The sequence below is a fragment of the Canis lupus genome, chromosome 5 (assembly GCF_048164855.1).
Source record: "Canis lupus baileyi chromosome 5, mCanLup2.hap1, whole genome shotgun sequence".
Classification (NCBI taxonomy): Eukaryota; Metazoa; Chordata; class Mammalia; order Carnivora; family Canidae; genus Canis; species Canis lupus.
The window spans coordinates 3,199,856-3,220,947 of NC_132842.1; the positions used below are offsets into that span (position 1 = coordinate 3,199,856).

The 21,092-nt window shown below is 44.6% G+C and overlaps 1 protein-coding gene and 2 long non-coding RNA genes across 4 annotated transcripts in view; 2 read left to right on the forward strand and 1 right to left on the reverse strand.

Annotated features, from left to right (window-relative positions):
- Window positions 1–2,330, forward strand: part of LOC140633165 (uncharacterized) — a 28,404-nt gene extending 26,074 nt beyond the window's left edge. The window contains exon 3 of the long non-coding RNA XR_012030781.1: window positions 1,836–2,330. This is a non-coding gene — a long non-coding RNA (uncharacterized lncRNA). The remainder of the gene's footprint in view (window positions 1–1,835) is intronic.
- A 2,958-nt stretch (window positions 2,331–5,288) lies between these two features.
- FZD8 (frizzled class receptor 8) lies at window positions 5,289–8,070 on the reverse strand. The gene has a single exon (XM_072825256.1). It carries the CDS (start codon window positions 8,068–8,070, stop codon window positions 5,971–5,973), a length of 2,100 nt encoding a protein of 699 aa, XP_072681357.1. The 3' UTR covers window positions 5,289–5,970.
- Window positions 8,071–9,008: 938 nt separating this feature from the next.
- Window positions 9,009–14,084, forward strand: LOC140633164 (uncharacterized). Of its 2 annotated transcripts, none has more exons than XR_012030779.1 (3): window positions 9,009–9,147; window positions 10,738–10,880; window positions 12,571–14,084. It is a non-coding gene; the product is annotated as an uncharacterized lncRNA (long non-coding RNA). The 2 variants fall into 2 exon arrangements; XR_012030780.1 differs by lacking the exon at window positions 9,009–9,147 and adding an exon at window positions 9,536–9,793.
- Window positions 14,085–21,092: the final 7,008 nt, after the last annotated feature.

Below are 21,092 nucleotides of genomic sequence, written 5' to 3' on the forward strand. Positions count from 1 at the left end.
ATGTAAACATGGCCCTGGTAAGTGATGTTCAGGCATGGATGCACATAGTGGTGGTCTTGGGGATTTACAGGGACCACAGGGCAGCCAGGAAAGGCCTACAGAAATAGGAGTGGCAAGCAGGATCGGTGGCTTCTAAGCCCAGGTCTGCTTTTTTTTTTATAATAAATTTATTTTTTATTGGTGTTCAATTTACCAACATACAGAATAACACCCAGTGCTCATCCCGTCAAGTGCCCCCCTCAATGCCCGCCACCCATTCACCCCCACCCCCGCCCTCCTCCCCTTCCACCACCCCTAGTTCGTTTCCCAGAGTTAGGAGTCTTCATGTTCTGTCTCCCTTTCTGATATTTCCCACACATTTCTTCTGCCTTCCCTTCTATTCCCTTTCACTATTATTTATATTCCCCAAATGAATGAGAACATATAATGTTTGTCCTTCTCCGATTGACTCATTTCACTCAGCATAATACCCTCCAGTTCCACCCACGTTGAAGCAAATGGTGGGTATTTGTCGTTTCTAATGGCTGAGGAATATTACATTGTATACATAAACCACATCTTCTTTATCCATTGATCTTTCGATGGACACCGAGGCTCCTTCCACAGTTTGGCTATCGTGGCCATTGCTGCTATAAACATCGGGTGCAGGTGTCCCGGCGTTTCACTGCATCTGTATCTTTGGGGTAAATCCCCAACAGTGCAAGTGCTGGGTCATCGGGCAGGTCTATTTTTAACTCTTTGAGGAACCTCCACACAGTTCTGCTTTTGGTTTTATGATCTTTGGCAAGTCCAGACCTCTTTGGGCTTCTAGTTTTAGGGATCTGGTCACAATACAGTATCTGACTCAGTAAGCAAGACCTGAGATTCTACATTTCCATCATGCTTGTCGATCTTGCGCCTACTACGTGTCCATGGAGTAGCAAGGTTCTTGATGACTCTGGGACCTCTGTCTCTAAAAATTCCACGATCCTGGTAGATGATCTCTCAGATCTTTAGTCTGTATTTCCTTGACCAGTGCTGCCTCCTTCTCTGTGGTCCCTACCTGCGGTTCTGATTCTCAGAACAAGGAGTCTTCAGAGGTGGGCCTTGTAAGGCTACCTCTTCTCTATACGTACATCCCACGCCGGTCCCCCTGAAAGGTCTGGTCTTCCCAGACACATACACTGCTGTGTATGGAGATCTTCCTCCCTTAGGCCTCAGACAATCCAGAGTAAATGCTTCTCCCATCCTCCGTTAGGCTGACCTAGTTTCCCAACACACTTTCTATTCCTGGGTGTGTTTCCACAAACACCTGGCTAGATGACAGGGCACAGCTTGCTTCCCACCCAAACCAATAGCATTCATGTACACTCTTGAAGGGTGTCCACTAGACTGGCAGATCAACTTCTATGTGGGAAATTGGAAGGTACTACGTTTAAATAAGCAAGCCAACGACTTGGCACCTCAAAATATTCTCCATGACTCACACTTTCTCCCATTAAATTTTGGATCCTCTCCCATTGGGTGGTGGATCTTTGGTGAGTAGCCCATTCTTCAAGTAAATGTCACTGAAAAGATAATTTAAAAAAGAACTTTTTTTTTTTTTTTTTTAAGAAAAAAGAACTTTTGATTTCAATACAGCTTAACTACATTTTTGGCATAACTTTATACTGAGGATTCAATTCAATAAGACCTTGTGGGGCTTTACACTGCTGCCATTTTGGGATCCTTAAGATGAAAAATTTAAAATTATGAATAGGAGATGCTTGCAGGCCCTCTGGGTGAGTTCTGTGTGTGTGACAAGGCCAGCAGAGTAGGGGCTTGGTATTTCTTTCTTCTTCTTTTTTTTTTTTTAGTATTTCTGAATGAACCTGCCTGTCCCGCCAGTTGGAACTTTGGCTGCCTCAAGGTGGCAGTGTGGTATCACACGTGGAAAGCAGGTGGCCACACGTGATCTGTTTGGAGCATCCTCACAGGAGTTTGCACCTATACTTGCAATCGCATCCTGTACTCTGCAACTGCGTGAGTCTGGGTAACTTTTCTTCTGGCATGATAATCTGATTTCCTTCCCCCAAGCTTGCAAGGTTTGCAGGAATCTGCAATGCATCAATGCAGGTTAAGAAACTATAATGGTGACATGTTTGCTCCTTAAACTGTCTCACACACTCCCCCCATCTTTGCTTTACAGTACTTTCAAATTCCATTTGCTTTATAATAAAAGCAAAAAGAAAGTGTTTCACATAGCTTTTCCTACAAGTAATTGTAATGAGCTTTGGCTTTACTGATGGATTTAGCCATATTAGACTTTATTAATATTGATCTAGCTACACAGTAAGCACATCCCCTCCCCAGCCCCCAACCTCCCATGTTTGACAAAATTAAAAAAACAAAAACAAAAACAGCTAACACTTGATCCATATAGTTAATTAAGAACACACCTGTATAGCACAAAGGGGGGTATTGAGGCAAAGGACCTATTCATTTGTCTAATGCAAATTGCCAAATTGAGGCTCTACTTCCATTTTCCCACCCCCCAAATCGGTTTTGCATCTTTTATCCTATTAATAGATACCATTTGGATATTGGTAAATTTGCAACTCAAGCTTTTAGTTTTAAAGGCAAAGAACCAGTACTTGTTTTATAGTGTCAGTCTCTAAAACCAGTCTTTAGTGATTAGAGGTGCAGGTCTTCTTACAAAGAGCTGTCCTTAGAATAGTAGGGTTTTCTGCTTAAGAAGCCTGTTTATATTGAGCACATTTATAGTCATCTTGTAAAAGCTATCAAGTATGGCATTTTACAAGGATATATTGAAAAGTTAAAAAAGAAAAAAAAACTTCAAAATTGGACATTTCCCACCATGTCACGTTAGCTGAAAATATGTCAATAATGAGAGTACTGCTACATTAGGGAACCAGTATGCTAAGTAGTGGCTTTTAGCTCTCTCTGCATCCCATATATGTGGTAGAGTATGGAAAGTGCCTTCAAACTTACACTTTATAACTGAAACTGTAAAGTTTATGGCTGGTTTATGTACACTACAGTACATGAGCATCACCACATGGGTTAGATGTAGGCCACTTGGTACCTAAGTTACAAAAATCACCTAAGGTAATTCTTTAATAAATAAAACTGCTGGGAGGTGAAGATTTTACAATGCCTCTGACTTTAAGAAAGATAATCAACATGATAGCTAACGTAGGAGTTCTTATTGCATACCTAATTTTAAAAAATCCAGTAACACCAAGAATGACTCTGGAAAGGATTTGCAAAATGTTTCTACCAAGAAACTCTTCTTAAAAGACTCTCACACAAGAAAGAGCAGCCAAATTAATCCATCGTATTAATTAAACAAATTTTAACCACTAAATATTCCTATTAGGAAAAGTAAAGATAACAATCATTTTAGCAGGATGCAAAGAACACGTCTCCCACCCTGCAATGTTGGATGCCCCTATCATTAGCAGCGTAGCTGCCCATTTTTTTAAATAATAAATTTATTTTTTATTGGTGTTCAATTTGCCAACATACAGAATAACACCCAGTGCTCCTCCCGTCGAGTGCCCCCCTCAGTGCCCGTCACCCATTCATCCCAACTTCCCGCCCTCCTCCCCTTCCACCACCCCTAGTTCGTTTCCCAGAGTTAGGAGTCTTCATGTTCTGTCTCCCTTTCTGATTATTTCCTACCCATTTCTTCTCCCTTCCCTTCTATTCCCTTTCACTATTATTTATATTCCCCAAATAAATGAGAACATATAATGTTTGTCCTTCTCCGATTGACTTATTTCACTCTAGCTGCCCATTTCTTGATTGACAGATTAAGAAGAGACCTGGGGCTATCTTTTCAGTATGAACACACAACCTTACCAATTACTTTTAAATTATTGCTAATCTGTCAGAAAATAATGCTTGCATGGGGAATAAAAATATCTAAGAAAGTGAAATGTCTGAAGAAGCTTTTACTTCCGGTGCTTTAAAAGGTTCAGTTCAGAAAACTTGCCAGAATTTAGTCAATAGAATTTAGGCAGAGGCTTTTTTTTTTTTCTTTCTTTCTTTTCTTTTCTTTTTTTTTTTTAAGAAAAACTTGTAGTTTATAATAGTTCATTGGTTCAATTAGGGGCGAAAAAGAAGGGAGTTTTGTAATGCAATTGTCCAGCAAAGGAAAACGCTTTAAATTGGGGGATTATGTGCACAGACCACCTGTAGGGCATTCAGAGCCCTTTTCTATAATGCTTCAACCCATGCCTAGCTGCCTGCAGGCTGGCTAACAATGCCGGGAAAAGCTGTTTAAAAGGCTGAGCGCACTTGTGCCTCTGGTCTTCACTAACTGTTACAAGTCTTCCTCTCCCTCGCTCTCTCTCCTTTTTAAAGTAAAAGTCCCACATCCCTTTAATGGAAGAACTTTAAGGCTCCGCGGTGGCCAATTGGTCTGCACCAAGAGGAGCCGGGCAGCAGGGAAAGAAACTTCAGACTATACAGCACATTTGGAGAGGAGAAAAGATCAAAGTTTTTCAAACTCAAAAGACCAAGTTCCCTACAGATTAACCCTATTCATTTAGCCCCTCTTAAAGGAATGATGTGCTGGGCCACTGGGCAGACAGGTAAAAAGTTCAACAATTGCCAAAGCATTCTTCTGCTAATTCAACAGCCTTCTGCTCAAATAAATTAGCTTAGTCTTGACAGAGGAACAATAGCTTTTTCTCTAGGAAAAGAAGCACATTTGGTATACACAAGCCTGGAAGGTTATTAAGATGTTAACCCGTTAGTCTAATCCATTAAAAAGTGCCTGCTCCACTCCAGATAGTTAAGTGACTTACACTGTAAAGTGTGATCTATGGTTTAAAACATTAACCTCTACACTTCAGCAGGGTGTTCAGTGCTTTAAAACCCAGGTGATCTCCAAATCAGGGACACTGAGAAATAAATGGGGGTTCCGAAGCCTTTAGTGATACTGTACAAGATAAATAGTAAGGCCTGACGGCAATTGTTGCCTTGCAAAAGTTCCATTTACCTGCACTAAGGTGAGTCTTGTTATCCATGGATCAGGAAAGGGCTACCATGAAGGTAGGAAAGGGCTACCATCTTTTTGGGAAGGTGCAAAAACTCAATTTTGATTTCAGTTCAACAGTGATATTTACTTTGCTAACAACTTAAGAACTAGAGTTTAACAGGTCATTTTCTCCATGCCTAAAGTCAGCATACAGAATGAGAAACCAGAAAATGTCCATTTTTTTTTTTTTTCAATGCATCCTTGGCAAGCACTTAAAGGTAACAGCTTAGAAGAGGCAGGGGGGAAAAGGGCAATGCTTAAATCATTTATCAAAAGTCATTTTATTGACAAAATAGAATACTTATATTTGTTCTTACAGGGGTGGCCTCTAAACTTTTTACAAAAAAAATGTACAGACTGTATATCTTTGGGTATGTACATATTTTACACATTTTTACAATTTAACAAATAATTATATAAATACATCCTCTAATGTAAGAAACCCGTATTTACTTGGGGTGTATAATTAAGACATTTCTTGTTTGTTTATTTAAGGCATTTGCCTGGTCATTAAGAATCCCCAAACCGTGCAATTCCATTAGGTCGCGGTCATCCCTCCTCTAGGATACGTTAGGAGTAACAGTTTACGTAGCAGGATCGAGGGAGAGAAACAGGTCCCTCAGGTGCAATCTGTAGGTCTGGCTTCAAGCTCGGCACATGGCAACCAGCGAGGGCTCCAAACGCAGCAGAGTCCACCGTCCTCTGCCAACAGATTAACGCCTGGCGGGAAGAGCTCCCCGCGTCAATGGAGGAGAGGGGGCTGGGTCTGGGAGCCTTCTATGCCAGGTACTTTGTTCTAAGTGAGTCATTTAAGTCCCAGCTAATGGATACCATTAAGAGTTCATTATCATGCTAATAGCAATCAACACGATGAAGGGGTGGGAACCACAGCCCATCGAGTGTCCCTTCGCTGCACTGGGTTTCCTCGCCCCCCGCCCCTGCACTCAGACCTGGGACAATGGCATCTGTTTTGGATAAGACACGGAGCTGGCCGTGCCGGATCGCCACGTCAGGCCGGTGCTGACGTCGCTGTAGAGGGATCCCGCCCCGCCGCCCGCGCCCCCGCCCCCCGCGCCCCCAGGTCCCCCCGCGCTCCCTGCGGCCGCGCCCCCCGCGCCCCCGCCTCCCGGGGCGCTCTTGCTCGCCCAGCAGCAGCGGGTGCACAGGGCACGCCACGACTCCAGCGTCTTGCCAGACCAGACCCACACGCCCGAGGTGATGCCCACCACCAGGCACATGAAATACTTGAGCATGAAGACGGCGTAGTCGGGCCGGCGCGCCTGGTCCGGCTGCAGGTCCCGCAGGCACGGGCAGTTGTGCGTGGCCTCCCAGCGCGGGCGGTTGTGCTGCTCGTAGAAGAGGCAGGCCACCACGACGGCGGCCGGCACCGTGTAGAGCACCGTGAACAGGCCCAGGCGGATCATGAGCTTCTCCAGCTTGTGTGTCTTGGTGGGGCCGCCCTGCTGCTTGATCACCGAGCGGATGCGGAACAGCGACACGAAGCCGGCCAGCAGGAACATGGTGCCGATGAAGAGGTAGATGACGAGCGGCGCCAGCACGAAGCCGCGCAGGTTGTCAAGGCTCTGGTTGCCCACGTAGCAGATGCCGGCCACCGGGTCGCCGTCCACGGAGCTGAGCGCCAGCACGGCGATGGACTTGACGCTAGGCACCAGCCACGCGGCCAGGTGGAAGTACTGCGAGTAACCGGCGATGGCCTCATTGCCCCACTTCATGCCCGCCGCCAGGAACCACGTGAGCGACAGGATCACCCACCAGATGGAGCTGGCCATGCCGAAGAAGTAGACGAGCAGGAAGACCACGGTGCACAGCGCGGGGCCCGTGGTCTCGTAGCGCACGTGCTGCTCCACGGCGCCCAGCTCCTCGTACTCGCCGCGCCCGCCCGGGCCGCCCGCGCCCGCGCCCGCCGCGCCCGCGCCCGCCGCCGCCGCCGCCGCCGCGCCCCCCGCGCCCGCGGTGCCGCCTGCGCCCGGCGCGCCGCCGCTGCACGCCACCTTCTCGTGGCCCGCCACCAGGCGCACCAGGTAGCCGACGGACACGAAGAGGTAGCAGGCGGAGAGGAAGATGATGGGCCGCTCGGGGTACTTGAAGCGCTCCATGTCGATGAGGAAGGTGGACACGGTGGCGAAGGTGGACACGAAGCACAGCACAGACCACAGGCCGATCCAGAAGACCGTGAAGGCGCGCTCGTCCTGGCTGAAGAACGGGTTGTGGCAGGGCAGCGCGCAGTTGGCGATCTGGCCGGTCTTGACGCGGTTGTAGAGCGGGTGCCGCTCGCTGGACACGCTCACCATGGGCGCGCGGCACTGGCAGCCCGGCTCGCAGGGCGCAGGGCCGCCGCCAGGGGGCCGCGCCTTCCCGCCGCCGCCGCCGCCGCCGCCGCGCGTGGGGGGCGCCGCCGCCGCCGCCGCCGCGTCCCCGCCGCCACCGCCCCTACCGCGGGACGGGGGCCTGGCCCCGGGCGGGCGGCCGTGGCCGCTGCCGGAGGGCGGCTGCTCACCCGGGGGCGGCGGCGGCGGCGGCGGCAGGCGGCGCGGCGGGCTGGGCGCGGCTGTGGTCAGGTCCGTGCGGTTGTAGTCCATGCACAGCGTGTCGGGGTTGCCCTGCTCCGGCAGCCGGTCGCAGCGCATGCGGTCGGGCCACGCGAAGCCGTACTGGCGCATGAGGGGTGCGCAGCCGGCCTTGGCGCGCTCGCACACCGAGCGGCACGGAGGCAGGGGCTTCTTGTAGTCCTCCAGGCAGATGGGCGTGTACATGCTGCACAGGAAGAACTTGAGGTCGGGCGAGCACTGGATCTCCACCAGCGGCCAGAACTGGTGCACCTCCAGGCCCGCCTCGTCCTGCGTGTCGTGGTTGAACTGGTTGGGCATGTACGTGTAGTTGTAGCCGATGCCCTTGCACAGCGGCACGGTGATTTCTTGGCACGCCAGCTCCTTGGCCGAGGCGGCTGCCGCGCCGCTCGAGCGCTGCAGCAGCGCCAAGGCGGCCAGCAGCGAGGTCACTTCCAACAGGTAACCCCACTCCATGCTGCGCGCCTCGGCCCCGCGCCCTCGGCCCCGCGGCGTGCAGAGGGGCGCCGGGAAACTCGGCGACCGAGCCCGAGGAGCGGGGAGCGAGTGCCCTGCCGGTCGCGGCCCGCGCGGGCCAGAACGCGGGTCCGCAGACGACCTGGTCCTGGTGCCCTCCCGGGACGCGCCCGCACGGGGGGCCCGAGGCCCGGGCGGCGGCGGCGCGGGTCCCGCCGGCGTGCGCCGCAGTCCCCGAGCACGCTCAGCCCCGTCGCGGCACGCGGGCCGGCCCCCCGCGCATCGTCCCGGCGTCGCCCCCTCTCGCGGCCGCGCCCCCGCCGCCTCTCCACGCGGCGCCGGCGCCGGGGCTCGGACTTTGGCGCGCGCGGAGGGCGGCGGCACAGCAAGTTTCCCTCCGGGCGGCGGAGGGCAGCCAAGATGGCTGGGCCAGGCCGCTCCCGCCGCTCAGCCCCGGCGGCCCCCCCTCGGGCCCCGGGGGCTCATGCTCGCCCCCGGACCGCGCAGCCCCGCCGCGGGAGCTCGAGACCTGCCTCCGCGGAGGCCGCCGCCCTCTTCCCCGGGGCCGGGCCGCCGGTCCGCGGGTCCCCGCCGGCACGGACAGGCGCCGCCTCTGGCGAAAGTCCGCTGCGCGCTGCGGGCCGGCGGTCGGGCGAGGTGTGGGCAGGTCCCCTCTGGCGAGACACGCAGGGCGGGATCCAGACGCCGAGCGGCGCGGCCCGGTCCAGCCTCCGCCGCCGCCGCCGCCGCCGCCGCCGCCGCCTCCTCCTCGGCGGGAGCCGAGCCCTTCGCCCAACTTCCCGGCCGCGGCCCCGTGCGCACCGCCCGGCCGCTCATGAATATTTATACGGCGCGGACCCAGTCTCCGCCCCCGGCCGCGCGCGCCAATCGCCGGGCGCCGGGGCGGGGTCGACGCGCTCCCAGGGCTCGGCTTCCTTAAGGCGGCCCGGCTGTCCCCGGCGGCGCGCGCCTCTGCGGCCCGGAAGCGTCGGTGACCTTGGGGCCGACTGGAGGGAGGCGCCTGCCGCGATCCCCGCCGGAGGCTGGCGCCTGTCGCCGCTCGGCCCCTCTCCCCGGGTCCGTCCCTGGGCGCTGGGACGGGGCTTCGTGCGCGCGCTCCTTTCCGGGCTCCTCTCCGGCAAGACCGGCCCCGGCCGGCCCGTGCCCCCGGGTGGGGGGACCCGCGGCCGCCCGCGAGCTGGACGGCGCAGAGCCGGCGAGCGCGCGCGCGAACGGGGGCCGCAGCCCCGGGGGTCCGTGGGACCGCGCCGTCGGGGGCCGGGCCTGCGGGCTGGGGAGCGGCGGGGCCGAGGCCGGCCCAGGACCTGCTGCAGCGCGAGGTCGCCGGCGCCGGGTGGTCCCCTCCCGCCTCCGCCGAGCGGCCGGGACGGCCTCGGGTTCCCTCCCCGAGGAGCGGGGTGACAGCGTGGATTTCAAAGGGGTCCCGTAGTCAGGTGGGATAAAATGTGGAAAGCATCCGGGACACAGGGTTTCCTTATGAAAGAACAATTTCCTCTCGGAAAGAAAAAAAGACAAACAGACACAGGGCGGACTGCGGTTGGATTCTCTCTTCGCCTCGTGCTTTGGGAGCGCGCCCGCGTCTCTGCAAAGTTCACGTGGCTTCCAGGCCTCTCTCCTGCGGACGGCGAGGAGCGCCCCGCGCCGGCCCCGCAGCGGCCTTAAGATGGGGAGGAGGCGGAGGCCCGGGCCGGCGGCCGCGCAGGTTCATTTACGCTTGTTAGGACGTCCCAGGGGGTTGTCTTTCTCCTAGAATGGAGTGTTTATTTTTTAATTGATGTGCTGTTTCATTTAGCGCTTGTATGGAACTCATGCTGTGGCTGTAATTACTGTAATCTCGGGAACAAGCATTTCAGTTAGCCAGGAGGGTGGCAAAGTACTTCTCTCCCTGCCTCGCCCCCCGCCCCTCTCCTCTCCTCCCTCCCTCTCTCCCTCCCTCCCTCCCTCTCTCTCTCTCTCTCTGCCTGAAGATTTTGTCAGGTTTCATAGCAGGAACGAGTAGGGCTCAAGAACAAAAGTTGTTGAGGGTGTGGGAACAGAAAAGAATAATTAAAGGTACATTTGAGGCCAGTTTTTGGGGGGGTGGGGCGGTGGCAGTTGCTGGTTATCTTTTTAAAGACCACTCTTGTCATGGAACAAAAACAATTAGCATTTATGTATTGCTTGAGCTGATGGAATCTGTGTCTTCCTCCCGTTTTCTCGGGTTAGTTCAGCAACCTTATTATGCACCACATCCTAAGTGGGCAGAACAACCCCCCCCCCCTTACTCTCCACCCCCCACCTCCACCTCCAGGTTTTGGCAAGTTCTGTATTTTGACCAAGAATTCTAGGCAAATCCATCAAGCTGTATATTTTTTACTTTTTTTTTTTAATTGAAATCTAGTAAGAACCTCTCTATGCTGAAAAACACTTCCTTCCTACTTTTGTTTTGGAAACGCTAAACTCCATAGGAATCCAATTCAAAGGCTTGAGAAATACTGTATTAGCTAATTCAGCAGAAAATGATTGCTATTCAAAAGTGCAAAGACTTGAACTTTACTTGGTCTTTTAAATGAATTTCGTTCCCCTCTCTTCCTATTTGGAATTCCTCCTTACAGTGTGCTGGAAGGGGAAAGTCACCTATCTCTTTTGTTCCTCCCTGGTTCATAGAGGGCCCTCCACCAGGACGTCAGGTGCAGAGCAACAACAGGGAATCGCGGGGGTCGGGGCGCGGATGGAGGCAGTCCGTCCCCCGAGGAGGACCTACTACTGGCCGCACGTTGCCCAGGGGCTGGGCTCCAAAACCAACACAGGTGGTGAAAAGTTCTGCTTTTCTTCAGCAGGAAGATGTCAAATACTGAAGTTTAGAATTACATTATATAAATTTACTAGAATTAGGTAAAAACAAACTGACATTTGAAAAATGAGGCTGAAAATAGTTGATTTTGGCTTTTAATCGGCATTTAAACTTTTTTTTTTTGAGACAAGATGAAAGCTTTGATGATGTGGAATGTGGAAATTTTTGGTAAATATATTAAGCTTGCAGGAGAAAATAAGCAGACAAAAGTTCAGAGCTTTAAAAAATCATGGTACAAGCTATTTGGGCGATTTTTACTGGCTTGTAAGATTAAGACCACTTACATAAAAATCATTAAAATTTACTTTTAATTGAGAGGATATATGAATAGCATTTAAATTTACTATTAAACAGCTACTTGACAATATTTGAGAGCAGAAGAGACTTATGAAGCTAACTAGTGTATCAAAAGCAATGACAGCCAAAAGATACCAGAATCATTTATCAACATTGCTGGCTAAGTAACCATCTTTTTTTCTCTTGTATGTTAAGCAGCTGTTTTTTAAGGGAGGGGAAATAGTTTTATTAGTGACATCAATAATGTAGGAAACTTTCTAGAGGGATTTCTGAACAGATGTCTTGTTACTGAATAGCCTACAAGCATAATAATAATATATACAGTTGAGGGCAGGAATTTTTTTTTATAATAAATTTATTTTTTATTGGTGTTCAATTTGCCAACATACAGAATAACACCCAGTGCTCATCCCGTCAAGTGCCCCCCTCAGTGGCAGTCACCCTTTCACCCCCACCCGCCCCTTCCTCCCCTTCCACCACCCCTAGTTCATTTCCCAGAGTTAGGAGTCTTTATGTTCTGTCGCCCTTTCTTACATTTCCCACACATTTCCTCTCCCTTCCCTTCTATTCCCTTTCACTATTATTTATATTCCCAAAATGAATGAGAACATACAACGTTTGTCCTTCTCCGATTTACTTATTTCACTCTGCATAATACCCTCCAGTTCCATCCACGTTGAAGCAAATGGTGGGTATTTGTCATTTCTAATGGCTGAGGAATATTCCACTGGATACATAAACCACATCTTCTTTATCCATTCATCTTTCGATGGACACCGAGGCTCTTGAGGCAGGAATCTAACTTATAGGAGGGAATGTTTCATAAAACATTGGATGCCAAATTACATATGAGACGATCAATATAGTATATGTCTTGACTTTAAGAAGCTTTGGGGAAATTATGTTTCAGTGGATTATAGTTTAAAAATCCAATATAAAAATCTTGATACCAGAGTGGGCCCATGTACCAACACCAATAAAACAATCCATTCAAGAGTAAACAGAGAACCCTTTAGTAACTAATGAAAATTCTCAGGCATTATGTAAAACAACAATTATTTCTTCCAAAGCTTTTTTTTTTTTTTTTTTTTTTAAGGGAAACAACCGAGCACTGTATCATTGCAGAATATAAAGCTTGACAGGATAATATTGGGGTTTCTGGATGTTTTAAAATATTTCAGAAAAGTATGTTTTTAATCATCTACACATGGATGGAAAAGAGGGTGGAGGTCAACCAGACCTGCTTCAATTTATATTAGAAGTAAAATGGGAGAGATTATTTTTACATTCTTCCGTATTAACGTTAAGTTCTATTAATGATCATCCTCTTCTGCTTTCTCTACCACTAGGGAAAGGATTTTGTCAGAAGGAAGTACTCTTTGCTGTGTCTGCTGTCAGAAGGCCCACTTGTGAATGTGTGGAGATAACTGAGCCAAGTATATGTTACAGACCAGGAAGCAGATTCTCACTTTACATGTAGCTGCCACTTTGAAAAATGGCAATTGCGCTGTCATTATTTCATTTTAGAATTCTTCTAAAATATATTTTAAAAATCAATAATTACTATTTTTTCCCCTCATTCACACTGGAATATTGGCCAGATACCAAAACTCTTCATGCCATAGGATGCATTGTGTTTTACTTTGGGAACTTTCAGGGCAACAGACCACTAAATAAAACTGGCTTAGTTAAGGAACACTCTTAATTAACATCATATGTCAATAAGTCTGGAAGCAGGAGTTCCACCATTGTGACTCAGTGTTAGCCTGCAGACAGACTTCTAGGCCCTCATTGCTAGATCATCACATTTCATAGGACTGCAGCAGAGGAAAGCAGAGTGGTGAACCTGCCCCTGTGCTTCTGTCTTACTAGAAAAGAAAACATTTCCTTGAAGATCTTCCCTTTAGGTCACACTATTGGAACCCGTCACACCACTCTTACCTGCAAGGGAGGCTGGGAGAGTGACCAAATCAGGTGGGCTCTAGTAGCAGGGAAGTCAAGGAAGTGAGAATGGCTATTGAGCAGATAAACCACAGTCAGCTGCAGATTACTGGTTGAAATTAACTTTCAAGCAGTATCATTTAGCCAACATGCCTAGTCTTCCGGAGTATTTTGTTCAGACAATTAAGTGTGATCTAGATCCAAGAAAACCTTGATATCTACATTTTTTTCCTTTTGAAATTCACACAATATAATTTTCTGTACAGTTGGTGTGAAAGTAATGTCAAAATAGTTTACTACTTGCTTTATTTATAATATGTATAAACTGGGTAGTATAACTGCTTAGTTCCTATTTAAAAAAAGGTTTTATTTATATGAGAGAGAGGGAGCAAGAGCAGAGGTAAGGGCAGACTCCCCACCGAGCAGGGAGCCCGAGTGGGACTCTATCCCAGGGTCCTGGGATCATGACCTGAGCTGAAGGCAGGTGCTTCACCAACTGAGCCACCCAGGCACCCCTGCTTAGTTCCTTTTTGTTAAGCCTCTTTCTTCCCTTTTGGAAACTTCATTAAAAACAATGACACGATTCTGGAATTTTATACTTCTTTCAAGTCTTACACCATATAACTGTTAAAAATAGCTAAAACATGCTATAGGAAAAACTGTACCCAATCCCATCTCTGAAGGGCTCATGTAAGTGAGAGAATCTTTGTATTAAAAAATGCTGCTGGGGGATCCTTGGGTGGCTCAGCGATTGAGCGCCTATCTTCAGCCTATCTTCTCTCTCTCTCTGTCTCTCATGAATAAATAAATAAAATCTTTAAAAAAATTAAAAAAAATGTTGTTGCATAAGAGTTAACTTCTGGTAACAATGGTCCATTTAAAATGATGGTCTGAAATAATAATAAAATGTACATTACTAATACAATAATAACTATGGAGGCACTAAGGGCATGGAGGTGATGGTGATGGCAATGGCATTTCTTTCTATTTTGTTTATCTTTAACCAGGTTCAGGTAATCAGATGTAATTTTTATTTGAGAGGTGATCGCAATTTTTTTTTTGTCTGATTTGAGCCTCACATGCTCTTTCAGAAGCAATTGTACTTTTATAGTACTAACCTTATAGTTAATAATAAGTATAATTCATAGTATAATTTATAAAGACAAAAATAAGAAAAAAAGATGTATTAGTAGATGGAATTTATTGAAATCATACCCCATTAATATGAACTCCTGGTATGCTTTCTCACAACACAATCCAGTAGGGTTTGGTTTGAAAAATTCTACTCTAGAATGTGTTCAAAATATACTATTAAGGGACACCTGAGTGGCTCAGTGTTTGAGCGTCTGCTTTTGGCTCAGGTCATAATCCCGGGGTCTGGGATCAAGTCCTGCACGGGGATCCTTGCAGGGAGCCTGCTTCTCCCTCTGTCTGTGTCTCTGCCTCTCTCTCTCTCTCTGTCTCTCATGAATAAATAAATAAAATATTTTTAAAAAGAGGATATACTATTAAGTAAAATAAAGCAGAATAGAGAACTATATGGTATAAGCCCCAATTAAACTAGAAGGAGTCCATAAAAATATTAACTATAGTAGTATTTGAACTGGATTAGCTAGGTAATCTTTATTTTCCCTTTTCATAATGGTCTGAATTTTATACTTAGAAAAAAATTACCTTGAAACAACCCATGACTTAGCATTTATGTAGTATTTTGTGCTGTTATTTTATATAGTTTCTCTTTTTTCCTTAAGTGGATCAAAATTACCAAAGAACAAGAATCATGACTTAGCTATCTTTCCCCCCCAACAGAGATTCTATTCCATGTATATGCTGTCAAAACATGTGATAGCCAATATATAGATGATTGATGTATCGTCCTTACCTTTGGTTGAATTCTCTATTCCAGTGCTCCAGAGCGATCGTCTGATTGAGAATCTGTGGTTTTGAAAGGGATGTGAGGGAGGAAAGGATGAAGTTTGTCATTGCAAGGCCACAGAATTGGCATTAGAAATTGAACTCTGGTGGCACCAGCCTTGTCTGTCCTTGGTACAATGTCCAGGTTGGCCCTTGGCTGATGCAGCCTATTGCTCATGATATTAGGCCACTCACATGGTATTCCATAGTGATATACCAAACTGTTTGAACCTTTCTTTTTACTGGTTATGGGTAAAGTACAAGTTAGTGAGGAAGGTTGTGTGCAGTGGTAAAGACGTGATTTGGAACAGGCTGCCCCAGGAGGAATTCCAGCTCAGTTATTTGCTACCCATGGAGACATTTTTCTGAGCTTCATTTTTCTTCATGCTCAAAGTATGTAATGATAAATATGAGTTCCCCATTGGTTATGAGAGTTAGATGAGCTAAAAGCTAAAAGGCAACAAGCACAATGTCTAGACTTTGATACATGAATTGAGCTTTGTAATAGTTTACTCTTAATGCCCTGAGTGATAGGAAATATATCTGTGACCACAAAAATTGCTGCAGGATGAAGTTATCCTGATCTTACACTTAAAACATTTTTTTTCAATGGTAGGGAGATCTCTTTTACCTCTCATTGATAAATTCAATAAATATTTAGTACAAGTTGTTCTGGTTACTATTAATGTGTAACAGTGACCCCAAATCTCTGTGGATTAAAACAACCATTTTGTGTGTGTTCACAAGATTAAGGATCAGGAATTTAGAAGGATCAGGAATTTCGGATCTTGCTTGGGACCTCTCTTATAGTTGCAATCGGTTATCTGTAGGACTGCAGTCACCTGCAGACTTGGCAGGGTTAAATGACTAAGCTGGCTGACGAATGCAGGTACCAGTTGATGCTGGCTGTCAACTGGATCACCTCCATGTGTACGTTCCAATATGGCAGCAACAGAATAATTGAACTCCTCACATGGTGGGGCATTCCACAGAGTGAGCATCTCAAGAGAATTAGGTAAAAACTGCATTTTGTTTGTTTTGTTTTGTTTTAAGTGATTTAGCAGCAGATTTACACAGCATCACTCTACTGTGCTCCGTTGGTTGAAGCTGTAAAAGTCAGCTCAGATTCAAGGGCAGGAGCACGTGCTTTCCCCTAATGGAAGGAATTTAGGGGGCCATATCTTTTTTATTTATTTATTTATTGTATATTTTTTTTATTGGAGTTCGGTTTGCCAACATACAGTATAACACCCAGTGCTCATCCCGTCAAGAGTGGGGAGCTATATTTTAAAATAGCCACACCAACCAAGTGCCAGACCCTATGTTAAATGTAAAGGCTATAGAGATAGATGAGACATTGTATTAGAGTTCTCTAGAGAAACTGAGCCAATGGGATATATATGATTTCTTATGAGGAATTGGTTCATGTGATTGTAGAGGCCGAGAAGTCCCCCAGTCTGCCATTTGCAAGCTGGAGATTCAGGATGGCAGTGCTGTAGTGATGGTATGGGGTGGTGAGAGAAGTGTTGTTGGTCGTGGGGATGGTGTTTATGCATGTGATTTAATGGAGACAGTAATAATACCTAATTTTAGGTAGCATTGTCTCTGTACCAGGTAATTTGTAAGTTTTGACTTATTCGATGTTCCCAACAACCCCATAAGGCACATAATATATTATCCTCCATTTTACATATGAAGAAATGGACAATCAATAAAGATTAAAATAGAGAAAAATTATAGGGTATAACTTTAGTTGGGAAGCCATGGAAAACTTTTCTGAGAGGATAATTTTTAAGCTTAGAGCAGAATGACAAGAAAGTGCCCAATACACAAAGTTCAGATTAGGCAGGGGGAGGCAGCAATGCCTTTCAGTTGGTCAAAACCTGAGGCTGTGATGATATCCTAGGTTCATGTGAGGAATGGCCAGGGCAGTGGGATGGGGCTATGAAAAGGGTATGTGGATCTGAGAGATTTTGGAAGTGGAATCAGCAGGACTTGGCTGGTACTTGGGTCAGGAAAGTGGATAAGACTAAATAGTTCTCATATATCATACACACAGCAAAGCATAGGCCAAGTTTCCTCCACTGTCATCTTTATCCTTTCTACAGCTGGTATCTCACTCAGACCTGCAAACAGCCTCTCCAGTCAGGTACTATATGCCTATTTTTCTCATGAGGACACTGAAATTTAAAGAAAATGAATAATTTGACCAAGATCACACACTTTGTGAGGTAAGCATAATACTCAATATATGTGTGATTCCAAAATCTTTCTTCTATAATACATTTTTTTTTAATTCAGAGACTTAAGCCATTTTTATATGTGGCCATTATAGAGGACTATATCCTGACTTCTTTCACTTTGCCACTAACTCATAATCACCAGAATCAGATTTTTCCACAAGCAATGTAAATAATTGAGTAATTTATAATTTTAAGCAGATTTAAAATATCAATTTAAAAATAACAAAAATGGTCAAAATCAAAATTTTATTAAAAATATCTATATTAAGATGCCATAAACACTTACCAATGATGAGATATATGCACACTTCTTTAAGATACATTATCACAATGTAAAAAGACATTATCACAATCAATTTAAATAAGACTAAGTAAATAATCATAGATGTGCCTAAAGATACATTGCATAGAGATTTTCCCCGCAGTATTGTTTACAATGATTAACAAATATGGAACAAACCAAATGCCCAACAATATAATTTTAGTTCAGTAACTAAATGGGTGGTTTTTAAAAAATAAAATTAGTATCATGCTTTAATAGACTATCTAATAATGTGAAAAAGATAGTCACTATGATGCATTTGAATATGGAAGTTCATAAAAAAATAGCTACTGCATGATCTCTTGTTTGTTAATGGATGGTTAGATGCATGCATGCATGTAGGTGTGCATAGATGAATGGCTAAGTGGCTAGGAATCTAACCAAAACTAAATAGAGTACAATTCAGTGGTTGGATTATGGATAGTAGAGTGTGTGTGTATGTGTGTGTGTAAATATATATACCCCAAATCCAAATTTTATAAATATTATGTAAATTTACAAATACTCTATAAAAAACATATTTTATTCTATAAAAATAAATAAAAATAAAAGTTGATGCATTTAAAAAATTTTAAATACATCATTGTTTTACCCCAGATTTTATATATATATATATGTTGTATACATATACACACATGTATATATATAAAGAAACAGAAGTATCGAAAGGCCCCACAATGCCTATAATGTTACATAACAAGATGAGCAAAAATGTCAGGATTGAAAGCCTAGTCTCTAAATCCCTCGTCAGGTCTTTACTGTTATACCCTTTAATTGTCTGGAAAATTAAAAATTGATCGAATCTGTCTAAACATCGTTGAACTCTACTTCAGTTAAGACTCTTTCCCTCATTTGTATATATTAAAAACAACTTCAATTCAAATGAAACAGAAAAAATGTTAAAAGCTTTTCTTACTGTCAGAGTAATATGAATGTAAACAATATGAAGGAGCCCTTCAGATGGTTTAATCTAAACAAACAAAAAAATTAAGAATTCAACCTTGTTTCAATATTTCCCCAGAAGATAGACTCATAATTAAACTTTTCACCTTTCCAAATTACTAACTCTGTATCCTGCACAGTGGGTGGTTTTCTTTCCAGACATTCTGACTGGGAACAATGTATAAAGCAGGAGTCCCTGAATGGAATTTATAGCTAAATTTAACTAGGCATATTTTAATAAGATTAGCATACCTTTGTTTTTCAACACTAAATACCTTGCAATTAACTGAATTTAGACAGCATATTGTTTCATCAGAAGTGAGATGTGAAACCTTAATTTCCATATTTATTGATGTCGTATATGGAAAGAAGTCTGAGTAAAAATTCCTCTGTCTGCCCTAAAGAGATTTCAAGAAGGAAAGTGTGTTAACTTTTCCAGGAAGCTCATGTAGACACTGAATCTCACCTAGTCAATTCTGACTTCTGGAAAAATTCAGCATAGTTTTTGCTGGGGGGAAAAATAATTAAATAGGAATGCCTAGATGTTACAACTATGGTTACTCTGTCTAGACAGAAAGGAACTCAAAAGTTGTCAGTGAGAACACGGCAGCATGTAAGCCTCCCCAACCCCGGCTCCACAAAACTATAAAAGAACATTGTCAGAACCTGTCTTCTTCATTACCATCAGGTGACCAGATAAAAATCCTCAGTGTCAACAAATCAATATATCTTGCTTTCATGAATTCAAAATTGGACAAAGCTCTTAAAAGACATTTCTACAATGTAACCACAAGAATACAGTGTTCAATAATCTATAAAAATCAGTCAAAAGGGATAGGCAAGATGTTCCTTTAATATCTCCAACTTTTCTATCCTGGATAGCATACTTACAAGACATTCAGTTAAGAGTGCATATACATAGGCATTACCCACTGAGAACTACCTCGAAGGGGAGAAAATTAATTTGGCAAATTGCTCAATTCCTCACTAGAAGCTGTGAATGCAGCAGTTGGTCACTGGAGGGACAGGCTCTGCTTACTGAAGGTAATGAGTGAAAGATGGAAGTTCTTCCCAGGTATGGGGACTGGCTTTTCATGGGACTGCAACCCAGAGATGTACAGAAATCTACCTCCTTCTTCCCTGAGGCTAATTAGCAGCAATGCTGCATGTAAATAAACCCAGGAGGAGGTAAATAGAAGTGAAGGGAATTAGAGCTGCAAGTTATCACACACAAATAACTATATGTCAATAAAACAGTATATAAGATAATGAAGAAGTTTAGAGAAGACCGCCAAAATCAATACATGTGTTAGTCTATATTCTTTTAACATATTATTAGATGAAATAGGCTTCTAAATATGAGAGTAGTATCTACCAAAATTAAACAGATAATTTGGTGAATGAAAAATTGGAACTCTTTAGAATAAACATGCTCTCAGAAATGAACATGTCAGTATTAATTGAAACTTTTAGTGGTAGACTTGATATAAACATTAAACTTCATTTAATGGACTAAAAATGAGGCCACAGAATAATCTCATTCACTTTTAGGAAAACTGAGTGAACTCAAAGTTAAATATTTATAGAATTTTCACTATAATAACCAAATATTTAACAGAAAATGAATTTATCAAATAAGGAAAACTTTATATATATATTATTTCACTGACATATGGGAAACATTTTGGCAAATTACAGATTCTTGACTCTACTTTCTAGAATATTTGTCTCAGAACAATTGTTTTGCTTTCAGTTGCTGCCAATCAGTTATAGTCATCTTACAATTAATTTGTAAAATGTTTTAATAATTTTCTAATTTTTAACCAATTATTTTATCTTGTGTACAGCATCAGTCACCAAATTGGAAGAAAAATGTAAATGTTAGCAGTAAAATATTTTACACCTGCATCAGTTACAATATTATTTCACCAAATAAGAATGTCAGGACATGTGATACTCGGAAAGTTATAACTTAAATAGGAACCCCACACTTAACTCAGGGGTTAAGAAGCTTTATGGAAATCACTGTATGCTCCATCTTATAATTCATAGATGTGTCCATATGCAGTTCGTATCAGTGGTTCTGTGGTCAAACCTCTTTGAGGCTAACGTTTTCTCAGAGATTGGACAAGTTTCTCCAATGGTCAAACCAAAAAATCAAAGAGGCTAACGTTTTCTCAGAGATTGGACAAGTTTCTCTAAAGGTAGAATGATGACATGAGTCATAGTGTAAATGAGCAGTGCACACCTATTTTATCTTTGTAGGAAAATGGTCTTCTTTGGAGATCTAGTGAATAATGTTGTGTGTGCACATGTGTATATGTTCTACTGCACATGTTTTTATAATAGAAAAAGAAACTAGAAAAGGAAGCACAGAATTTTAAAAACTTCAAGTTGACAAGTGAAAAACTATATTTTTAAATTTTTGTTTTGTCATAGTAATTTAAATTTTTCTTTCAAGAAAATGAATCAATAATATAAATATATCATTTAGCACAAATACAAAGCA